At 33.0% G+C, this 25861-nt stretch overlaps 1 protein-coding gene across 1 annotated transcript in view; it reads right to left on the bottom strand.

Moving 5' to 3' along the window:
- Positions 1 to 25861, bottom strand: part of Sema1a (semaphorin 1a) — a 1121749-nt gene that overhangs the window by 23615 nt on the left and 1072273 nt on the right. The window contains exons 9-13 of the mRNA XM_069822411.1: positions 20072 to 20274; positions 15892 to 16037; positions 12386 to 12468; positions 6844 to 7075; positions 4176 to 4318 (exon numbers count right to left, since the gene is read on the bottom strand). Coding sequence (XP_069678512.1) covers positions 4176 to 4318; positions 6844 to 7075; positions 12386 to 12468; positions 15892 to 16037; positions 20072 to 20274 — 807 coding nt within the window. The remainder of the gene's footprint in view (positions 1 to 4175; positions 4319 to 6843; positions 7076 to 12385; positions 12469 to 15891; positions 16038 to 20071; positions 20275 to 25861) is intronic.

The raw sequence follows: 25861 nt of genomic DNA, 5'->3' as shown, positions 1-25861 counted from the left end.
TACACCTAAGTAGCGTTTGTGCTCATTTACAGTTAAGAAAGGGGGGGGGGAAATATCACCAGATATACCACGAAAAAAATAATAGTACGGAATTATTGGGATTGATATCTAAACCAATTAACAGCCATCGGCTAAGATAACTTGAAATTTCCATTATCACTCCCATATAAATGATTTCTCAATATCTGAACCGATCCTTTGAGGGCACTAATGGCTATTTCCTTCACAATGCTGTGTGTTAGCCCCAGGTTTTTACATTTGTTGGCAAAGAAGGAGGGTATGGTACCACATGCTCCCACCATCAGACCTATTTATACTGGATACACAACAATGAAAAATATTGAATGACATTGACAAAATAGAAAATTTTGAGGTGAAAATGTTATATGCTATTTATAAATTTGTTTATTACTTAATAAATCATTTGACTGATTTAACATTTCCCGCAAGATGTGGCAACACCACATGCCGCTCGTCAGGTGAAAGATTTACTGCGAGAAACTTTCTGTAACGATCTCGTAGACATGTTAATTAAGCAATGCGCTCGCGAATTATGCAAAAAAGTTAGTTCCAAGTCTTGTCGCGAGGTGAAATATGGCGCTGTAAGCAGCATGAAAATAATGGTGTGGTCACAGTTGCGTTCTTGTTTTGTTTCCTGTGGGAGTGTGTTTGTGTAGTGTAATGCTGAGTCAAAGAGTGTGTGTGTTCTGAAATTGAGGTGTGTGTTGAGAATTTCATTTGGATGTGTTTTTGTATGTGTCTGTATATTTCGTATTGTTCTAGTGTGTTTAGTTTCTGGCTCTTTGGTTGGATGTGTAGAATTTCCATGTCTGTGTTGATGTCTCTGTAGGTGTGGTTAGCATTTGTGATGTGTTCTGCATATGTGGAGGTGTTTTGTAATTTTGTTATGGCTGTGATGTGTTCTTTGTAACGTGTTTGAAATGATCTGCCTGTCTGTCCTATGTAGAAGTTGTTGCAGGTGTTACATTTGAGTTTGTATACGCCTGTGTGGTTGTATTTGTTTGTCTGTGTTGTTTGTGTGTTGAGACAAACTCAAACTCAATGGGAAATTTTATATTAAAATTCCATTAGTCTAATTGCGTGTCTACATCTTTATTTTTGGAGGGTTATGATTTTATCGATGTTATATCATGTTTAATTTTAAGGGGGTTATGGCTGAAATTTCGACATTTTCGTTAAAATAATCAATTTTTCACTTTCATTCTTAAAAATACTTATGTGTTTTTTTCTTTCATAAAATATCATCAATTCAGTCCTGCGCCATTTTAAAAACTCATGTGGGATAACAACTATAGAGCAGAGCTATGCTACAGTCAATAAATGGTGTTATGTTTGTATGTTATTTAATTGCTTTCCATTTTTTTTCTTCATATATATATATAGGGCATATTAAAAGTCCGGTAACATTTTCAATATTTTATTACACAAAAACTACTAATGATAGCACTTTCAAACACACGTCAGTTTAAAGTCAAACTTTCAAAGTTACCCAGCCGCTTAATTTTCAGCGACGAAGCGACATTCCATACGAGTGGGAAAATTAACAAGCACAACCGTCGTGTTTGGGGTACACAGAAACCTTACAGAATCACTGAACATGAGCGTGATTCACCAAAGGTGAATGTTTTCTGCGCGTTGTCACAACGAAAACTGTGCTGACCTTTCTTCTTCATTGAGGCTACTGTGACTGGACATTCATATCTGGACATGTTGGAGCAATGGTTGGTGCCTCAACTTAGACAAGATCTCGATGACGATTTCATCCTTCAGCAAGATGGGGCTCCGCCACATTTCCACAATGCAGTTCATGCTTACCTGAATACGGAGATGTCTGATCGTTGGATAGGACGTGCTGGAGTAAGGGACAGATGTTTCATGACATGGCCACCAAGGTCACCCGATATGACTGCATGCGACTTTTTTCTATGGGGGTACCTAAAGGACCGTGTGTTTGTACCGCCTTTGCCACGTGATTTAGAGGAACTAAAAACCAGAATTCGAGAAGCTGCCGCCACGGTCACAGAGGATATGTTGAAAAAGGTATGGGAAGAGTTTGATTATCGTTTGGATGTCTGCCGAGTCACTCGTGGTTCACACATTGAATCTCTATAAGGTGTAAAACGAAGTTTGAGAGTTTGACTTTAAACTGACGTGTGTTTGAAAGTGCTATCATTAGTGGTTTTTGTGTAATAAAATATTGAAAGTGTTACCGGACTTTTGATATGCCCTGTATATAAAAGCTCCTCGCATGACATATTTAGCTGTACCACCTCAAAGCTTTCAGGATATGCTCATAAATGTATGAGTAATTGAATTTACTGTGGATTTTAGTGTGAATTTATCAAATGTTAAAAAAAGGTGAAATAAAAAAATTAAAATTAAAATAAATAAGAGGCCTACTATACATATATTAACCTTCCGCAAGCTGACCTGAAATGCACATGCTGTAAGCTAATAAGCTAAGTACGTTATTTTCTTTGAATTTTGTTTTAATTTCATTTTAGGCGCGTGCGCAAACTACCTACTAGCTTAATGATAGCACGTTTGTCTGTGTGTCTATCTGTATGTCCACACAAATATAACTCGCCATCCGTGGAACGGCTTTGTACAAAATTTTATATTTTATTTTTTAACTAAATCGTGTTAAATCATTTTGATATTTTTCAAATCGCACAAGACTAACAGCTCCTTTAGACAAAGTTGGAAATATATATATATATATATATATATATATATATATATATATATATATATATATATATACTCTACGCTCGTTTTCAAAATCCAAAGAAAAATGTAGTATGGGGTACAAACTGAACCCCCAGCTTGCCGAGGGTTAATCATCACAAAACATAAGCCAGAGTAACTCTTAAGTGTCTAAATTTGTAGTAACTACTGATCAAATTTCAATTCAAGAAAATAAAAATTGCAATGCAAGGAGCATTGTAATGTGGCAATAATAAAACAATAAATACATAAAAACATGTTTGACCTATGAAGTTCAAATTTAGTATGACAGCACATATTAACTGTGTGAATATACGGCAATAATTTGGAAAAATTGCTTAAAATATATAGAAGTTGAATTTCAGACCTAACTCCCCATAATGAGAGGATTATAATATGAGGATTAAATGATACTAATACTATATCCGATAGGAACCAATGGCGGGCTTATGTGAAGGCGGCAATGAACCTTAGAGTTCTCTAAAAGCATTTGTAGACTAAGTGCATAATACCATATCCTGTTGTAGATTATAATTATTTCTTGATATTATGTTATAATTGCACAAATAATGCAGATATAAAGAAGGAAGCACTTTATCACCTACACCTAAAGTGTAGGCTATAAGATTTTCTGATGATATGGCGTTGTTAGCAGAAGAGGAGATGATACTAAAGGATATGCTACTGGAGCTAAATGACAGCTGTGAGCAGTATGAGATGAAGATAAATGCAAATAAGACGAAAACCATGATTATGGGAAGAAGAATAAAGAAAGTAAACGTGCGAATTCTAAATGAGGCAGTAGAGCAAGTGGACAGCTTCAAATACTTGGGATGTACTATAAACAGTAACATGAGCTGCAGCCAGGAAGTCAAAAGGAGGATAGCAACGGCAAAGGAAGCCTTTAATAGGACAAGGAGCATCTTCTGTGAACCACTGGAAAAAGGGACTAAGGAAGAGACTAGTGAAGTGCTTTGTGTGGAGTGTAGCATTGTATGGAGCAGAAACATGGAGATTACGACGAAGTGAAGAGAAGCGACTAGAAGCATTTGAAATGTGGATATGGAAAAGGATGGAGTGTGTGAAATGGACGGACAGAATAAGAAATGAAGCTGTGTTGGAAAGAGTGGGTGAAGAAAGAATGATGCTGAAGCTGATCAAGAAGAGAAAAAGGAATTGGTTGGGTCACTGCCTGAGAAGAAACTGTCTGCTGAAGAAAATGAAACGTACGCACCGTAATTTGTATAATGATAAAGTAAAACTTACAAGAGAAAAAACTGAGACCACTAAAAATATTACGGTACTAAATGAGGTTAGAAAAGGTCTAAATATAACGTGTTTTGTGGTTGATAATGGCAGTTGTGATGGTGGTGATAATGATGATAATGATGATATTTTCCCTAGAAAGACAACTAGGAATGACTTACTTGCAGGACACGCTGCATGCACTCCCGTTGCAATGCTCTGGTAGAAATATTTTTCATCACTCCAGCGCGGAGCGCCCACAGCTCGACACTTCTGGTTCTGCTTGTCCCACGCGCAGTAAGGGTCTTGCAATGCCACGCATTCACTGCAAATAATGTGGCAGATTAATAAACATGTTAGAATCTACACGTTTACAAACAGTAATAGCTAGAACAAATATATTACACAATGCTGGGTAACAAGATATAATCATTCGTTCACTTAATCTGGCAGAGTAAGGCCAGCAGGCCTTCTCTTCCGCCGCCCAGCCACACTCTAACTGAATACAATAACCTTGCCTATTATAGTAATAATTACAATAATATCTAGAACGTACAACAATATTGTGAAAGTGAGTTTTAATAATATAATCACAGCACAAGTAAGTAAAATTAGATAAGTTAATTTGTATTATTTTCATCAGTGTTTGTATTTCTTTTTTGTATTTATATGTACTATCTAGTAGGATGGAAGAGAAGGCCTTATGGCCTTAATCCTGTCAGATTAAATAAATAAATAAATAAATAAATAAATGATTGAATGAATGAATAAATAAATAAATGAATGAATGAATGAATAAATAAATGAATAAATAAATAAATAAATAAATAAATGAATGAATAAATACATAAATAAATAGATAGTGTTAGTGAAATAATAATAAACATCGATAGTGTAATAGTAATAATAATAATAATAATAATAATAATAATAATAATAATAATAATAATAATATTTTTATTGTCATTAAGCATGAACCAACAGGAATTTATTTATATATTTTTTGTTTTAATATTTAATATGTTCAATATTATTTTCATTTTGTATGATTCTCCGATAAGCACGTTGTAATATCATAATAATATTGTTTCATCCATATAATAGTTGTTGTTGTTGTTCTCTAATTGTTTTATAGTTTTTTTATTAAGATTTTCTGTTGATGAGGAAGTAGGTCTACTGGGTTTATCAGTTTTAGTTTCTATAATTCATAGACAATAATATGGAAATGGCTATTTTCAATCATATGATATGTACACTAGCGTTCAAAGATACCTGACCTACTATTTTCTGATCGTGTAAGCGAACTTTCCAACCACGGGATGTCAGAACCAAAGATATAAAAAAATTGACAAACTTTGAAATAGTTCCGCTAGTTCTCAATAGGTGGCACAATTATTTGGGCAGTTAAAAAATGTGTCAGAGAAAATGATGAGGTATATTAAGCATAAATTATTCTCGTAACTGACAATATCTGCGGTTTCCAGCTAAACCCATTGTTGTTTTACAATCAATAGAATGGGATGAAAAATTGAATTCTATAATGCGGGTATATTTATGTACGATTGGCAACTCTGACTATTATCTTCGCCATCTCTTCATAGAAGTAATAACTAAAGAAGCCACATTTACACCAACAAATTATCGATTATTATCGATTAGTAGGGTCAGATATCTTTGAACGTCAGTGTACATGTTCTCAGGTGAATAATATTGGCTTCCCTGTTGTAAATTGAATAGTATACTGTATGATGAATTATTGTATATAGGCCTACTGTAAATTGAATGGTAGTCTGTATAGCTCAATTGATGAATTGTATATGCTGTAAATTGTTTAGCAGTCTGTATAGCTCAACTGATGAATTGTTTATGATTATAAATTGAATTAATTTACTTGATATTAATTGCACAAATTTGTATAGCTTAATGAAATTATGCTTGTAAATTAAATTCTTCTGCTTACTTTGTATTGTATATATTTGTATAGTTTTGGCCGATGAATTGTATATGCTTTAAATTGAATAGTAATCTGTATAGCTCTGTTGATAAATTGTTTGTGTTTGTAATTTGAAGTAGTTTGTATGATATGTATTATCAATTTCTGTGTATCACAACTGGTTGAAATGTTTATGCCTTAAATTTAATTAACTTACTTGTTTTGTATTATACATATAGCTTAACTTATGAATGATCGTTTGCGTTTGTAAATTTAATAATCTGATTGGCTGTGTATTGTATACTTTTAGTAGAGCCATCGATGTAGCTCAGTCGGCAGACTCGCTGGCCTGCTGATCCGGAGCTGTGTTCGGGTTTGGGTTGGATCCCCCTTTGGTCTTTGGTTTCTTCCGAGGTTTTCCACAGCCATGGGACTGAAGCCAGATGGTCTATGGCGAGTCCTCGGCATCAACCCCATTGATTTGATTACCCCCCTTTGATTTGATTACCTGGTTGGGTTTTTCCGAGGTTTCCCCAACCAAAAGGCAAATGCTGGGTAATATTTTGGCGAATCCTCGGACCTCACCTCATCTCACTACATCTCGCCAAAATATTGTAAAAAATTGCACAAAATTGTAAAAATTGTAGAAAATTACTGAACTGTAAAACTGTAAAAATTTGTAAAAATTGTAATTGTAATATTGTAAAATTTTGACTTGTTCCACATCTTAAAGCTTCATTGCTCATGTAAGATCTATGAAATAAAATAAATGAATGAATGAATGAATGAATGAATGAATGAATGAATGAATGAATGAATGAACAAGTACTGTACTTCATTGGTGATTGATTGTAGCAGACTTTACACTTCTTACAGGCTACAGCGTGTGTAGTTGTTTTAGCAAATGACGAACCTACCTGCAGGAGAGTATCTTGTCACTGTAGCATCGATGCAAGCGCAGAGCTTGCACTTCACCATCTGCGATAACTACTAGACGACCATCTGTCAGACTGGAGTCTCTGACTACCTTCAAATTCCGCACTGCTACTTGTGGAGGAAACACTTGGATTTCTTCAATGACCACTGGGCTTACTCTTTCTATTGTATCAGCGGAACCAGCATTTACAGCTTTGATTACTTTACCATTATCTAGAAAAACAGGAAATACCATTCAATATAATGATGTAGTCTGGTGACAATTAGACATCACAATATCAGTGAAAATATTAACACCAATATATTGATATCTTTCATATAACTTATATTAATGATGATATGATATACAAAAGTTTCTGTAACAGTATGTTAAAATTATTCTCTTTTATAGTTTCCATTTTCTCAGGAACTATGACAAAATTTTATGGTGTAGGAGTTGGTACTACTTGATTGTTGTGTGATGCAATCCTTTATTAATAATTTGGCTGGAAATGTGATATTTACCATCAAATATTTGGAAGAAGAAGAAAAAAAAAAAACTAAAATTTTCACTGTACCAGAAACTTTTGTTACACTCTGTATTTCATGTCAACAATTTTATCCCTGCAATGTGGACCTCATAATTTTGCATACGGTGCCACTATAATAGTAATATGCATTATAAGAGCGGTATGTTGAAGTTTTTAATTTCCGAGAATTGAAAGAAAACATACCGCTCGTGTATCGTACATTATTTTGTGCGAAGATCGTTTATTACATACCTGAAAAAGGAATTTCTAATTAGTTACAATGAAATCTCCATCTTGGTTTCTGTTCAATGACGGCAAATTTGCAAAACAAAAATATCTATCTTCAACATTGTTGCTTTAAAATGTTTTCTGTGTTTATTATACTCCAGTAGGCCGTGATATACGTCTGTTTTTTTTTTTCCCCCAGTCTATGATGAGTCTGGAATCTTGTTGATTTTTTCACGGCTTCCTTAATGTTACTTGCATCACGAATGCAGTAACTTTAGTGGAGTTGTAGAGTTTACTTAATTTTTGCAAATATTTAAAAACAATAATTAACAGTGCAATTTAGGTGAAATTGCAGTGGTAAGTTTCCAATTTATAATTATTACTATATTGAACGTCTCTAAAAATAATATGTTAAAAGCCTAACGCAGTAAAATCAATATGTCACTTAAGCGGTAAGAAGAGGGAAATTGTTATGTGTGTTAGGTTGGGAATACTGAATGTGGAATTTTAGACTTTCCGCAGATTGGTTTTGTGCGGAATCCAAGCAAATACGCACTATCTCGCAAAAATTCATTACATGTACACTTTCTTACATGTACAGTAGTGGGGAAGAAAAAAATACCGGACCGACCCTTGTAGCGGATTTCAGAGCCTTGTTCACTCCAGAGCGTCGGTGCATATTCCTTGGACATATAAATATAGATAGCTATGCTAATAACGATTTTTGATGTGCAACAGTATTGTTATTAAAACATCAGGGAATTTTGATTATGCCAGCATAAATTATCCTCACTAGTGAGATGACAAATGATTTTAATACAGTGTATTGGAAAGGGATAATATGCAGCCTTTAGTATAGCAAACCAGCTGCGTGGCTGTTGTTTAACTGCACAGATGGTTTCGGTCCAAGGAATATGCACCGACACTCTGGAGTGAACAAGGCTCTGAAATCAGCTACAAGATTCGGTCCGGTTTTTTTTGCCACTACTGTACACAGCTATTGAGATTAAAATAGAAGACGTTACCAGATAAGGGGATACAGACAGATGGAGATAGAGGCAATGAATAGAAGAAAAAAGCTACAGACATAGAAACAGAAAAATATGGTTAATCATATAATGCAGAATTACATAGAGACAGATGGATAAAGAGACGCAGCTATGGAGAATAAAATAGAATAGAAGGTGTTATAGATATAGGGACATAGACAGATGGAGATAGAGACAATGAATAGAAGAAAAAAGCTACAGACATAGAAATATAAAAATATGGTTAGTCATATAATGCAGAATTACATAGAGACAGATGGATAAAGAGACGCAGCTATGGAGAATAAAACAGAATAGAAGATGTTATAGATATGGGGACATAGACAGATGGAGATAGAGACAATGAATAGAAGAAAAAAGCTACAGACATAGAAATATAAAAATATGGTTAGTCAGATAATGCAGAATTATATAGAGACAGATGGATAAAGAGACACAGCTATGTAGATTAAAATAGAATAGAAGATATTACAGATATGGGGACGTAGACAGATGGAGATAGAGACAATGAATAGAAGAAAAACGCTACAGGCATAGAAATATAAAAATATGGTTAGTCAGATAATGCAGAATTACATAGAGACAGATGGATAAAGAGACACAGCTATGTAGATTAAAATAGAATAGAAGATGTTACAGATATGGGAACACAGACAGATGGAGATAGAGACAATGAATAGAAGAAAAAAGCAACAGGCATAGAAATATAAAAATATGGTTAGTCACATAATGCAGAATTACATAGAGATAGATGGATAAAGAGACACAGATATGGAGATTAAAATAGAATAGAAGATGTTACATATATGGGGGACACAGACAGATGGAGATGGAGGCGATGAATAGAAGAAAAAAGCTACAGGCATAGAAATATAAAAATATGGTTAGATAATGCAGAATTACATAGAGACAGATGGATAAAGAGAGACAGCTATGGAGAATGAAATAGAATAGATGTTATAGATATAGGGACACAGACAGATGGAGATAGAGGCAATGAATAGAGAGAAAAGCTCCAAACATAGAAATAGAAAAATATGGTTAGATAATGCAGAATTACATAGAGACAGATGGATAAAGAGACACAGCTATGGAGATTAAAATAGAATAGAAGATGTTATAGATATGGGGACATAGACAGATGGAGATAGAGGCAATGAATAGAAGAGAAAAGCTCCAAACATAGAAATAGAAAAATATGGTTAGTCAGATAATGCAGAATTACATAGATACAGATGGATAAAGAGACACAGTATGGAGATTAAAATGGAATAGAAGATGTTATACAGTAGATATGGGGATACAAACAGATGGAGATAAAGACAATGAATAGAAGAAAAAGCTACAGGCGTAGAAATATAAAGATATAGTTGGTCAGATAATGCTAAAATACATAAAAAGAGATGGATAAAGAGAAAGAGCTATAGAGACTAAAACTGAAAAAGTTACAGACATGGAAACAGTGCCAAAGGGAGAGTGAGACAATGAATATAAATAAACAAAACGAGAGCCTATAAATTCTTTAGACGGAGAGATATGGAGAGACAGAGAAAGGACAGAAATAAAGAAAAATATACGTATAAAAAGACAGAGGTATAGAGATAAGATACAGACAGATACAGTATCACACACAGGGAGGAATAGAGACAATGAATATAAATAAATCTATTGGCGTAGAGATACAAACAGAACTAGAGCCTATAGGATTTGAGGCAGAGAAATATAGGGAAACAGAAATAAGACAGAAAAAGAGCCACATTTACGAAGAGACAGAGGTATAGAGATAAGAATTGAGGAGATACAGGTAGGCCTACGGGGCCAGAGACAAAGAGCAATAAACAATGAATATAAATTAAAAAAAAAATATATATATATATATATATATATATATATATATATATATATATAGTCCAAGAGATAGATATATGGAGATAGAGATAAGAAGGAAAAAATGAAATTTATGAAAAGACAGAGGTATAGAGATAAGATTTAAGGCGATACAGGTACGGGGCCAGAGACAAAGAGCAATAAACAATGAATATAAATAAAGAAAATTATAGTCCGAAAGATAGATATGGAGATAGAGTTAAGATGGAAAAAGAGACAAATTTAAAAAAGACAGATCGACAGAGATAAGATAGAGGATGATAAAGGGAGAAATGCCTCTGATTGAGATTCTGGGTGATATGTATAAGTACATCTCACTTGACAATGTGTGTCAGAGGAAGAACAATTGTTTGTATACATCTGAAGTCTGACTAGCTAATCGACGATGTGTGCAATGGAGGGGGAAAGGAACTGGCCAACCTATCCCACTATCTCCTAGTTGCCTCATAAGTGGAGCCTTGTTGTTATCACTTGTGAGGTTCAGAACTGTTTTCGGACAGTTAACTAAACAACAAAAAAGAGAGAGAGAGGCCAAAACAAAGAAACAGACAGGTAATATAAAGAAAGGATGCGCGGTAAACGTCGCAGTTAAGGCATTGCACTGTAGGCTGGAAGATTGCGGGTTTGGTTCCTGACAGTGTCATGGATTATCTTCATTGATCCAATCCTTCCGATCGCACTATAACACTGATATTTACTCAGTCTCTAACAAAAATGAGTACCAGGGGTATTTAAATGGGGCATATACCGATTTAATGCTAAGGTAGGAGCCTTAAACTTCCGCTAGTCTGTGGGCCTTTGTGGCACATAATAGGGAGGATTTTAGCTTTAATATAGACTAAAGAAATAAAACTATAGAGATATGGAGAGAGAGAGAGATAAAATAGAAACACAAATAGAGAAATATCAAGAGAAAGAAATAGAAGTACATAGAGGTAGAAATAGAGATATAGAGAGACAGTCACAGAGATCGGGCATGTAACTTAGAAGTACAGAACAAGATTTATATAGACAGAAACGAAGGAATTGACGCAGATAGGGAGATATAGTAGATAAATTGAGACAGAAAGAAACAGCAAGAAATGCAAAAAGAAACAGAAATAGACAGCATACAGGATATACAGAGGGGTAGAAAGAGGTACAGAAATAGAGCTGATTCAAAGCCAAACAAATTACATTTCTTAATATAAAGAAATAAAACTGTAGAGATATGGAGAGAGAGATAAAATAGAAACACAAATAGAGAAATATAAAGAGATATAAATAGAGGTATAGAGATAGAAATAGAGATATAGAGAGACAGTTACAGAGATAAGAGATATAGAAATACAGAACAAGACATATAGATTAAAACGAAGGAACTGATACAGACAGGGATATAGATAAACTGAGATAGAAAGAGACAGCAAGAAATGTAAAAAGAAATAGAAACAGACAGCATACAGAGATATACAGAGGGACAGAAAGAGATGCAGAAATAGTGCCAAGTCAAAGCCAAACAAATTACATTTCTTAGACCATTCACGGATTAGGGACAAAAGAATACAGTTGCAAATGAAGTTATCTGTAACAAAGAATAAGAAAATAATATCGTTGAAGACTGATTATTATACAGTGACAATTGTAAGGAACATATTACATAAGAATGGATGATGAAAGATTAGCAAGAAAAGCCTACTATTCAAATTCCAACGAAACAAGATGTAGAGGAAGACTGGAACGAAGGTCAGACAAGTTATAAATCCTGGGTCTTATAAATAGGCGTATGTTCCTAAACATGAATGTACACATAATGATGATTATAAGGAAGAAGTGTTAATTACCGATTTAATTCAGTGCAGTGATCTTACCTGTACCAATGAAGAGAACGTCGTATGGCTTTCCCCCAGGAGTTTTAATCTGAGGATCGACTGCAATCTGCGTGAAACGATAACTGGAAAAAGAAGTGTGATATGTTAAAATGTATTAAAACTATAAGTTAGTGTGGCATAAGTGCCAATTATTCAGCAGCTATTTTTAACACACAGAGGAGGCCTATATAAGGAACGTCGTGCTTGTCTATGGCAGATGGTTTAGAAATAGATTTTAAAATTGAAGATTCTGTTTTACATGAAGCAAGCTTTGATGATAAATCTATTTTATTACTCGTTGCAAGAATAATTTTAAAAGAGCTATATTTGAATTAAATGAAATATTTCTTCATTAAAATTTAAAGATATGTATTACGAAGTTACTTCAGCAGTATTAATAGTACCAGTTTTATAATTAATGACAGTTTCATGTATTACGAAGTTACTTCAGCAGTATTAATAGTACCAGTTTTATAATTAATGACAGTTTCATGTATTACGAAGTTACTTCAGCAGTATTAATAGTACCATTTTTATAATTAATGAAAGTTTCATGTATTACAAGTTACTTCAGCAGTATTAATAGTACCAGTTTTATAATTAATGACAGTTTCATGTATTACGAAGTTACTTCAGCAGTATTAATAGTACCAGTTTTATAATTAATGACAGTTTCATGTATTACGAAGTTACTTGAGCAGTATTAATAGTACCATTTTTATAATTAATGAAAGTTTCATGTATTACAAGTTATTTCAGCAGTATTAATAGTACCAGTTTTATAATTAATGACAGTTTCATGTATTACGAAGTTACTTCAGCAGTATTAATAGTACCATTTTTATAATTAATGAAAGTTTCATTTATTACGAAGTTACTTCAGCAGTATTAATAGTACCAATTTTATAATTAATGACAGTTTCATCTATTACGAAGTTACTTCAGCAGTATTAATAGTACCATTTTTATAATTAATGACAGTTTCATGTATTACAAAATTACTTCAGCAGTATTAATAGTACCAATTTTATAATTAATGACAGTTTCATTTATTACGAAGTTACTTCAGCAGTATTAATAGTACCATTTTTATTATTAATGACAGTTTCATGTATTACGAAGTTATTGCAGCATTATTAATAGTACCATTTTTATAATTAATGACAGTTTCATGTATTGCAAGTTACTTCAGCAGTATTAATAGTACCAAATTTATAATTAATGACAGTTTCATTTATTACGAATTTACTTCAGCAGTATTAATAGTACCATTTTTATAATTAATGACAGTTTCATGTATTACGAAGTTATTGCAGCAGTATTAATAGTACCATTTTTATAATTAATGACAGTTTCATGTATTACGAAATTACTTCAGCAGTATTAATAATACCATTTTTATAATTAATGACAGTTTCATCTATTACGAAGTTACTTCAGCAGTATTAATAGTACCATTTTTATAATTAATGACAGTTTCATGTATTACAAAATTACTTCAGCAGTATTAATAGTACCAATTTTATAATTAATGACAGTTTCATTTATTACGAAGTTACTTCAGCAGTATTAATAGTACCATTTTTATTATTAATGACAGTTTCATGTATTACGAAGTTATTGCAGCATTATTAATAGTACCATTTTTATAATTAATGACAGTTCATGTATTGCAAGTTACTTCAGCAGTATTAATAGTACCAAATTTATAATTAATGACAGTTTCATTTATTACGAATTTACTTCAGCAGTATTAATAGTACCATTTTTATAATTAATGACAGTTTCATGTATTACGAAGTTATTGCAGCAGTATTAATAGTACCATTTTTATAATTAATGACAGTTTCATGTATTACGAAATTACTTCAGCAGTATTAATAATACCATTTTTATAATTAATGACAGTTTCAACTATTACGAAGTTACTTCAGCAGTATTAATAGTACCATTTTTATAATTAATGACAGTTTCATGTATTACAAAATTACTTCAGCAGTATTAATAGTACCAATTTTATAATTAATGACAGTTTCATTTATTACGAAGTTACTTCAGCAGTATTAATAGTGCCATTTTTATTATTAATGACAGTTTCATGTATTACGAAGTTATTGCAGCATTATTAATAGTACCATTTTTATAATTAATGACAGTTTCATGTATTGCAAGTTACTTCAGCAGTATTAATAGTACCAAATTTATAATTAATGACAGTTTCATTTATTACGAATTTACTTCAGCAGTATTAATAGTACCATTTTTATAATTAATGACAGTTTCATGTATTACGAAATTACTTCAGCAGTATTAATAATACAATTTTTATAATTAATGACAGTTTTATGTATTACAAGTTACTTCAGCAGTATTAATAGTACCATTTTTATAATTAATGACAGTTTCATGTATTACAAGTTACTTCAGCAGTATTAATAGTACCAGTTTTATAATTAATGACAGTTTCAAGTATTACAAGTTACTTCAGCAGTATTAATAGTACCATTTTTATAATTAATGACAATTTCATGTATTACAAGTTACTTCAGCAGTATTAATAGTACCATTTTTATAATTAATGACAGTTTCATGTATTACAAGTTACTTCAGCAGTATTAATAGTACCATTTTTATAATTAATGACAGTTTCATGTATTACAAGTTACTTGAGCAGTATTAATAGTACCATTTTTATAATCAATGACAGTTTCATGTATTACAAGTTACTTCAGCAGTATTAACAGTACCATTTTTATAATTAATGACAGTTTCATGTATTACAAGTTACTTCAGCAGTATTAATAGTACCATTTTTATAATAATGACAGTTTCATGTATTACGAAGTTACTTCAGCAGTATTAATAGTACCATTTTTTATAATTAATGACAGTTTCATGTATTACAAGTTACTTCCGCAGTATTAATAGTACCATTTTTATAATTAATGACAGTATCATGTATTACTAGTTACTTCAGCAGTATTATTAGTACCATTTTTTAAATTAATGACAGTTTCATGTATTACAAGTTACTTCAGCAGTATTAATAGTACCATTTTTATAATAATGACAGTTTCATGTTTAATTTTTGTGATTGATGCAACAAGCGTTTGATTGCTAGCATTTCCTCTTAAGCTTTCCACTATGTTGGAATAAAACAGTTGAACTCAGTCGGGGGGGAACTCTATAATTTATTAATCTTGATAAGAAATAAACTATCAATGCAGTTCGATCCTCATTGGTCAAGTTAGCATCAGCAAGCTTAGCGATTGGTTGAGAAACGTTAGCGTGGAATTATCATAATAGTTACGACGATGCCAATGACGTTAACAAGATGTTTCGGTCCTACTCAGCATGAGTTCCATGCACATCTGTCTGCTAGATACAGAGGAGAGAAGCAGATGTTTGCAAGACTTAAATTGAATTACCCTTAAACTTAGAGTTCCTAGAAATGCAGGAGGGCTGAGTGACGAGGAAATGTATCACACGAAGTAATTTCTACTCACTGGAAACTGGTGCGGATGACAATGGGCTGGCGAAAAAACGAAGGCACAGATTCATCCATCAACGAATGCGTCTTAATGAAGTTAAGAGTGAGATCTGGCAGAGTCCGTGAGTCGTTCACACACTGCCCAGGCCTGGGGTCAGGAACCTGCAAAGCAGAGGGCTAATGGCAAAGAATTCTCCGCATTTGACACACAACTAGTTTAACACAGATATCCACTGACACAACTACATGCATCTTAAGAAATACAATAGAATATCAGCATTATTATAAAAAGACGTTGGCAGTTTCATAATGAACGAAGTTACTTTTCTTATCGGCGCGACAATAAACAATAGGCTACCAGTTTTTGGTGATTATTTTGCAACGTTGATACAATATTTTGCTTCATTCTTGAATTCTCTTTTCTAACACTTATATAATCACTGATATACTGTTAAGTTATTTCAATAAATGAATAACGACTTCACAGTGTTAACATTATACATTTTTGGTGTTACAGTATGTTACCTGATTGACTAGTTTCCATGTTGTTTGCATCATCCTCTGATTCCTAGTCAGAGGATGATTGACTAGTTTCGATGTTGTCTGAATCCTAGTCAGAGGATGATGCAAACAAAATTAAAACTAGTCAATCAGGTAACATAAATAATAAAATTCTGCTAGAAAAATTAGATTATTACGGGATTAAAAGCGTTGCACACCATTGGTTCCACTTCTATCTCATAGATAAGAAACAGAAAGTCGAAATCAATACAATTATTGTGAAATCTGTCTCGTCATGGGGAAATATTAATAATGGAATTCCTCAAGGATCAATATTAGGTCCCTTATTTTTTCTAGTGTTCATAAATGATCTTAACAGTAAGTTACATCAGTGCAAAATTTTTCTATTGTTTTGAGGTAATTGTTGTGTTAGTTTGAGAGAATATTTACAATGACTTTAACTACATCACAGAGAATTAAAATTGTTATATTTTATTTAGAAACAAAATGATGGAAGATGATAACCAATGAGTTAAGAATGTGTCCTTTACAGGCAAAGCTCATTTCCATTTTAATGGATTAGTGAATCGCCAGAATGTGAGGTTTTGGGGTTCCAATCCACCAAACGACATCATGGAACAGTCTCTCTATAGCCCATAACGTACTATTCGCTATCATCTTACATCATTCAGTTGAAAATATTGCACTTTTCAACATATTAACGCTTGTCTTGAACTGATAGAAAGTACTTCATTTGCATTTTACACGGAAACAATTTCAGTTCTTCTTTCAAAATCCTCCTGACGAATGTTGGCCACAGCCTCAGTTATTGTGCATGTCTTCTATATCTTATTTTTGGGCTCTGATTGACTGACTGCCGTACAGCTTCAATGTTTTTTTGTTTCCTCGCCGTCCTCGATCTTCCTGAATATCATTCGTTAAGGTTAATAACGGTTCTTTTTTCATTAAATTTTTGAATTACGTTCACTATTGCCTTTGTTGTTGATGCTGATCGAGAATTAAAATGATTACGGTTAAGTTCGCTGTGTCTCTACTACTGATAGTTTGTTTTGTAAATGAAATAAAACAATTTTAATTCTCTGTGGCGTAGTTAAAACCACTGTGAAATATTTTCCGAAGTTTCACAACAATTACCTGAAAATAAAATAAAAATATTATATCAAATTTGCAAAAATATAAAACACCAAAAACGGGTACCTACATACTCGTATTTTACTGGAGCAACCTATAACTTGACACTGTTTGATTTTTTAATTATCATACTCAGACTTCAAGTATCTCCATTTTATATTTTTGATTTCAAATAAAAATATAGTAATTATTTAACTCAATTGTTATATTTCATGCACACAATTCCAGGATGAATTGACTCGTAGACTAACGGTCTTACTAATAAACCGTGTACAGTTTTTATACGAGATGAAAGTATAAGTAGTGTGTAAGTATATGTACATCGGAATTGCTTTGCTGTAGTTGTACACACGAAACCCGCTGTTTAAGCGTTGTATACAGAGAAAAAAATGGCCGCCTATCTAACAGCTGTTCGTATCGATTGTCATTTTATGATGGTTACCTTGCAACCACAGAACAACAAATCACTGGCCTCTTATGCCCAAGGTTGCGGGTTCGATCCCGGGTCAGGTCGATGGCATTTAAGTGTGCTTAAATGCGACAGGCTCATGTCAGTAATTTACTGGCATGTAAAAGAACTCCTGCGGGACAAAATTCCGGCACATCCGGCGACGCTGATATAACCTCTGCAGTTGCGAGCGTCGTTAAATAAAACATAACATTTAACAACAAATCAGAGAATACAGAATAATATTACTGTAGCTGTACTCTTTGATCGAAATATAGAGTGGTAATCGATCAGGTCCAGTTGGACTATCGATACTTAGCACGGCACACTAGCGCACACTATCGGATGCAATAAAGAATCTCAGTTATTCTGTTACCTTTTGTAATAAAATTATGACGAGACTATGACGTAGCTGTGTAACAGTTGTACTGTTTTACACGACGTATACAGTGATTATTAGTCAGAAATTTACACACGACTTACAAACGAGCTATTCATTGTGTAAGTATAAGACAATTAAACGTCTGTTATACGAGTTTTATTAGTAAAACTGTTAAATATTAAGAAATTTCGTTATATAGTTTAGGAGGAATCGTTGCACAGAAAGTGACAGATAAGAGAAAGAACAGGTGGCACACCAGAAAGCGCTCTTTCGGTATTAGAGATGCTGTACTTTTAAAATTTAGAAATAGAATATCTGCAGCATCATTCTAGCAAAGTAAAAGGCATAACAAATTTCACCATAATAAGAGAAAAGGCTTTTGGAGACATGATGAACTTTTATAAGCCTTGCTCTTGGATTTAAGGGGTTAGGTACAGCTTACAGCAGTAACATTTTTGGAAATATTCAACATTTTTCTCCTTCATCACTGTATCTTGTATAATAATTAAAATTGGTATGTGTAAAACACTGTCCTGCTATACGAAAAAAATATTTTTGCGATTTAAAAAAAATATATATATATATATTTTTTTTTTCAAAATTAAAAATGGTGGCAGTTTACTGTGCAGTGATGAAGCGTTTCCCTCATAACTCATAAACTTGTTAACTTTTTCATGTTCTCTCTCTTTTATTTTATTGCTGAAACTCAAGTTTACATTATCATGCTGTTTCAACTACATTCCTTAATAAATAATACTTTTTTTATTTTGTGATGGAAGAAAACACTGATATTTGACCATTTTTAAAATGAGTTTATTTTTATTAGACAATCTATTGAAGGTATAGAAGTGATCTTGCATCATATTGTAGATATGACATGCATAAATAAACACAAAATATTTCATCACAGAATGTTGGATAGTTTTTTAGATATGTGGGAAAAGCTTCATCTCTGCACATTATACTGAATTTTGAAAACAAAAATGTAAATAATTTTTTAAATCGTAAAAATAATTTTTTCGTATAGCAGGACAGTGTTTTAAACATACTAATTTTCATTATTGTACCAGATACAGTAATGGAGGAAAAAATGTTGAATATTTCTAAAACCTTACTGCTGTAAGCTGTACCTAACCCCTTAAAGAACTAATCTTGCGTGTCGGCGATATCCTCGATCAGTATTATGTTTTCCTAACGTCATTAAATTCGGCTCCGTGAATATAAATTGTTAGAGCAATTCACTAATATTTTATCATCACATTATAAGTTGTTTTACATTTCCAGAAACTAACATAAAATGGTGTCAAGCTTCATAAGGAAAATAAATTTACGTAAGCGTTGCTTTGGGAGGCCGGAGGGAAAAAGACCTTTGGGGAGGCCGAGACGTAGATGAGAAGATAATATTAAAATGGATTTGAGGGAGGTGGGATATGACGATAGAGACTGGATTGATCTTGCACAGGATAGGGACCGATGGCGGGCTTATGTGAGGGCGGCAATGAACCTTCGGGTTCCTTAAAAGTAAGTAAGTAAGTAAGTAAGTAAGTAAGTAAGTAAGTAAGTAAGTAAGTAAGTAAGTAAGTAAGTAAGTAAGTAAGTAAGTAAGTAAGTAAGCCTTTTCATTGAGAGCGTGTTTCAGATGATAGTTCTCAATATACAGTATAATCAATCTAGTTACTGTAAATTGATTAGAAACGCAAGTTCTGCTACTACCTTGGCACTCTGGACTGGCAACCAATTGGAGTTGAGTTGGGCTTGTTCCTTGAAATTACCCTCAAATGTGTCTGTGATATCTTGAAGTGAAAATGCACACACGGCTGAACCACTGATGCTGTTGGGAGGCGTTGTGAAAACTCCGTAAATGAGCTGTGCTGTCACGGATCCGTATGTGCCTTCTATCAACTCTGTAGTTGATTCTGAAACAGACAAACAACTGTATGTCAACAAGTTATTTTTATTATTACTGTAATATGCCTCACAGTACAAACAGACGCAAAGAAATAAAATAAATATAATTTATTGATTTAAAAATAATTAATTAGTTTATTCATGATTATCACTAAATGGCAAACTGATTGAACAGATTTTGAGTTACAAATGTTTAGTAACATAAATGACACATAATCGAACATTATTAAATTTAAAACTGAGCTTATAAAACAGCTAGAATGAAGATTAATATTGACATATGAACAGCCCACTGCAAGAATGATGGATGTCACTTTCTTGTCGAAAATGAACCAAGACTGTCAATGCATAGCTTAAGACATATAGAATGTACATACAGAGTTATATGGCATTAACACTGATAGTCATTGTCTAGTACAAAGTATATGATTATGTCTCGTGACGAGAATATTGTACGAAATGGAAATATGAAAAGTGGAAATTTATCTTTTGAAAAGGTGGAGAAGTTCAAGCATCTTGGAGCAACAGTAACAAATATAAATGATACTCGGGAAGAAATTAAATACAGAATAAATATGGGAAATGCCTGTTATTATTCGGTTGAGAAGCTTTTATCATCCAGTCTACTGTCAAAAAATCTGAAAGTTAGAATTGACCAAATTTATGAATACTCTTTAATGAAATTCTATCATAAAAATAGAACGAAATTTGTAGCTCAGCCACATGCTCATAATACGAGACGAAATGAAATTCTTAAATTAGTTGAACCTAAATATTTCACATCTGCTGCTTTACTACACAGTACAAATTATGGTCCACGGCTATATAATTCGATAATAAAATTTCATCCAGAATTGACTACTTTAAGCAATGAAATTTTCAGATCCAGAATTGAAAAATTTATATGACAGACTTCCATGTATATATATTATGTACCATGTATTGTAAAACAAGTTTATTTCTATCCTAAGTGTATTTTTCTATTTTATCTTGGTTACTATGTCAACATGACCTGCACTAATTATACTACTAATAATAATTTAATATTAATCCATCAATCTAAACATAGTCTCTTTTTCACTCAGTTATTATTAGTATTATTATTTACTAATTTTATTACAATCTTTATGTGAGCTTTTTTCTTAAGTATTTTGTCTACAAAGTATGTGTATCTATGTAACGGAACTGTCCCCGAACACGAGCTTTGCTCTTTCGGGGTATTTTAATGTAACGTTTTTATGTATATGTTATTATTAAATAAATAAATAAATAAATAAATAAAACAGTTATATTACCAGTTGTTCTATATGGTTGTGAAACTTGGACTCTCACTTTGAGAGAGGAACATAGGTTAAGGGTGTTTGAGAATAAGGTGCTTAGGAAAATATTTGGGGCTAAGAGGGATGAAGTTACAGGAGAATGGAGAAAGTTACACAACGCAGAACTGCACGCATTGTATTCTTCACCTGGCATAATTAGGAACATTAAATCCAGACGTTTGAGATGGGCAGGGTACGTAGCACGTATGGACGAATCCAGAAATGCATATAGAGTGTTAGTTGGGAGACCGTTGGGAAAAAGACCTTTAGGGAGGCCGAGACATAGATGGGAAGGTAATATAAAAATGGATTTGAGGGTGGTGGGTTATGATGATGGAGAATGGATTAATCTTGCTCAGGACAGGGACCGATGGCGGGCTTGTGTAAGGGCGGCAATGAACCTCCGGGTTCCTTAAAAGTAAGTAAGTAAGTAAGTAAGTAAGTCATTGTCCAGTAATGATCGGAAAATCACAGTTAAGCTTTGAGCGCTAAGCATTTCAAACTTTTAATTGCAAAATGTATTCCAAATGACATCCATCATTCTTGCAGTGGACTCTTTATATGCTACGGAGACAAGAGCAGTTACATAAAAAATCAAAATATATAGGAGAGAACAGAAATGAACACCTTTAGAAAAATAATAGACAAGGTAAGGCTGGACAGAGCAAGTCAAATCATCAGACAGCAATGCATAATTCAACTAATAGAAAAATGGATTAGGAAACGAAGGAAACAAAGGTCACACACATGACAAGGATGATAGAAGACAGAATTGTTAAAATAATTACGGGCAATATCACAAAAGGAAAAGGAAATCTAGAAATATCTAGCAAAAGATGGATGAACTCACATACTGCTTAAAAATAGGCACAATGCCTACACACAAAATAAAACTATTTCAGTACAAACAGTGGACACTATACAGGATGATTCATGAAGTGTCACTCGTGCTTTACGATTCAGTTCTGTAGATCATTTGAGCAAAAAGTGTCATATGAACATACATCAATATTTAAGGAGGTACAACTGTTCGAATCCTAAGAAAGTAGAAGCGGTTGAGAACAGACTTAAAAGGCATCAATCATGCGCGTAGAATTTAGTAGCTCGCACGGATAATGAGTGCAGCAGCATTCAAAATACGGACATTTAATTGCTATTGCAAGAGAGAAGTCAGGGAGGAAACCATCATACTGACAACATATGTCTCTAATAGGACTCTTCCAATGTGATATTGCGAAATGATTATGTTAGGTCTACTTATTGAGAGCTAATTCCACTAGAACCAACTTATTATACCCCTTTCCCCGTACCTCATATCATAGTGGAACCCCACTTCCGTTAGTGCAGGCCCCCCTGTTTATATTAAAACAGAAATACGTTAGGAGCCTGGTTCACAGTACAACGTATTGATTTTAACAAATAGTGAAAAAAAAAAAAAAAGAATGATATTTGAATTCATGTTCATATAATATTTTTTTCTCAAATGAACTACAGAACTGATTCCTAAAACGCGGGTCATACTTTCTGAATCACTCTATATATCCGTTTAAATCCTTTGAGAAGAAATGACAGTAGAAACCATACAGGTCGCTCAGGTTTAGAAACGAAATGGAATTAATAATAATAATAATAATAATAATAATAATAATAATAATAATAATAATAATGGTTTATTTAACCTGGCAGAGTTAAGACCATACGGCCTTCTCTAACACTCAACACTCATTAAGTCTTTTGTGTTTCAATAATTTACTATTCTCTACTGTTTCGTTTTTGTTTAGCGCTGATGCTAGTTGAGTTGTGAAAGAAGATAAAAACTTTCAGTGTTAATTTCACTGCACTAAATGATGTTCATCCGACAAGAGAACTAAGAAAATTCAAAACGCATGCACAAAAGAGTACGAGAGACATTTTATGATGCAGTGCTGTCGTATAACTCTGTTATTGGATAGGTTGACGCGACAGAAGGAAAAATGCAGAGAGTGCATACGCTGTCACTGGTTCAGACGAACATGCTGCACGACAGTCTTGCGATGATGACTAGTAATTTCGAGCGAGAGCTCTTTTATGCCCGCTGCACGCGCGCGGAGCTCTTTTACCTGTAAACATTGCTAAAGGATGTACAGATTTTAGAACACAGCGCATCATGATGGAACGGAAGCGCTTAAAGCTTTCAAGGAAGAGTGGAAGATACAATATTTATGCTTCGAACATGGTGATGACGTCCAGTGTTTGTTGTGTAAAAAATATATCATTTGCAAAAAAGCAACATAAAACGGCATTATGAGACGCAACATTAAAAAAAATAGACATTATTCAGGAGAAGAGAGAAATAAATTGATTTCGGAATTGACATCGAAGGTAAATTAATTTACATTTGGGTCAGTAGATTGTATCTAGATTCCTTTTATTTCTTTATTTTAAATGTATTGTTGATGTTTTATTTGTTGCTAGTTTTTCTGGATATTTACTTTTATTAGACTACGTGTTTCTTTAATTTAGAAATAATATTTTATCTTTGATTGCACTTTAACTTATACTATTACTAAGTTCAAAAAGCTAATTCACTTTTATTCCAATAACTATATTCAAGATTTTGAGCAAATATGAACTAAACATTTTGAAAACTTTGATGCAAGGAGCTTTTTTAGTAACGTCAATATAAAATATACATAAAAATATAATTTCAAAACTATTAGACCTAATTGCACCAAATTTTGTACAGATGGTATTATTATAGATCTGTTTATATAGTTTAAATTTCACAAATGTTGGCCGAAAATTGTGGAATTTTTTAAAATCATACATATCCCCTTAAATTATTGACCCCAAAAATTACGATGGCTCTCAATATCTTAATTTAAACAATTTGTTTTTTCGTGTTATGTTCATCTCACAAATCACTCTATGAAAACTCATTACATAATCACGACTGGAGAGTAAGGGCTACATTTTCACAATCGCACAATCAATATAGTCTATTTCAATTAATATTGTCATTATTATTTTTTCAACAAATAGTCAAAGGTACTTAGAGATCACACACGTCGAGCAGGTAGACCCTATTAGTTTCTCCTAACCAATGAAGTGAAGTATTTACATAATAAATAAATGCTTTTAACAAGAAAATGGTTTACATACAATTAACTTTTCCTATTTCTCTTTTTGTTCCTAAAAAACCCTTCTCTTTGCGATTTGTTTATATATGTACATGTATATTAAATAACTGAATAATTAGCCCTATTACATAGCCAGAAATTTAGTAACGCAAGTTATTGTAATAATTGCTGCCTTTATTCGCTGCATGTGCATGTACATCCCTGATGTCTACGTTACGACGCTATGTAGTGGATGCGCTATGCGCTCGTGATCAAGGTCGAGCTCTTCTACTGTGATTGGGAGCTAATATCGTCTCATCCCTGCTGTACGAGAACATTTTGAAATTGTTACAATATGATTTCTCTTAAACAATTTTTTTGTGTTTTCTCAAAACTTTGTATTGCGTGACTTAAGGGGTTTATAAAAAAACCCGATTAATTTCTGTTTAGGTAACTGGTTCAATGGAAGCAAGAATGATGACTGGAACGCCATCTCAAAAAGCTTTTAGCAACAGCTTCCGTGCGTGTAGTATACTCTGATACTCAACTGTACAGCGTACAGTCTTTGTCTTGTTTTCCCAACTATGGGTCTCTAATTTCATTCTCTATAGAATGTTCTCCCCACCTGCCATCTCCAGTGTAAACATTGTCACTGTTTGAAATTTAGCCATTCCCAGTATGGCCTCCAGCCTTAGACTTCACTGTAATGCATGATCTTGTCAAGGGTCGAAGCTCTCGCTGTCATCGCTCAAATCACAGAAGCTCACAGAATTGTAAAATAATTTCGGATTAACCTATGGATCCCGTACGTGGAATGAAAGGCAGTAAGATATGAAAATGGGTTTCAGAAAGAAATTCTGAAGGAGTAAAAGAATGTCAGGCAAAGAGCAGATATAACGAGCAGTGTTGCGTAAAGATGGATTGACAAAGATGAAAGGCGAAGTTGAGAAGAAAGAAGCCTGCGAGAAGAAAGGTGAGGAAGTACGGAGATTGATTATAGTAGAAATAATGATGATAATACTAGTAATCAGGGAACAGATTTTTAATAATAATAATAATAATAATAATAATAATAATAATAATAATAATACTAATAATAATAATAATAATAATAATAATAATAATAATAATAATAATAATGGTTTATTTTAACTGGCAGAGTTAAGGCAATTCGGCCT

This window comes from Periplaneta americana, chromosome 3, assembly GCF_040183065.1.
Source record: "Periplaneta americana isolate PAMFEO1 chromosome 3, P.americana_PAMFEO1_priV1, whole genome shotgun sequence".
Lineage (NCBI taxonomy): Eukaryota > Metazoa > Arthropoda > Insecta > Blattodea > Blattidae > Periplaneta > Periplaneta americana.
This window is presented reverse-complemented; position numbering and strand designations above follow the sequence as displayed.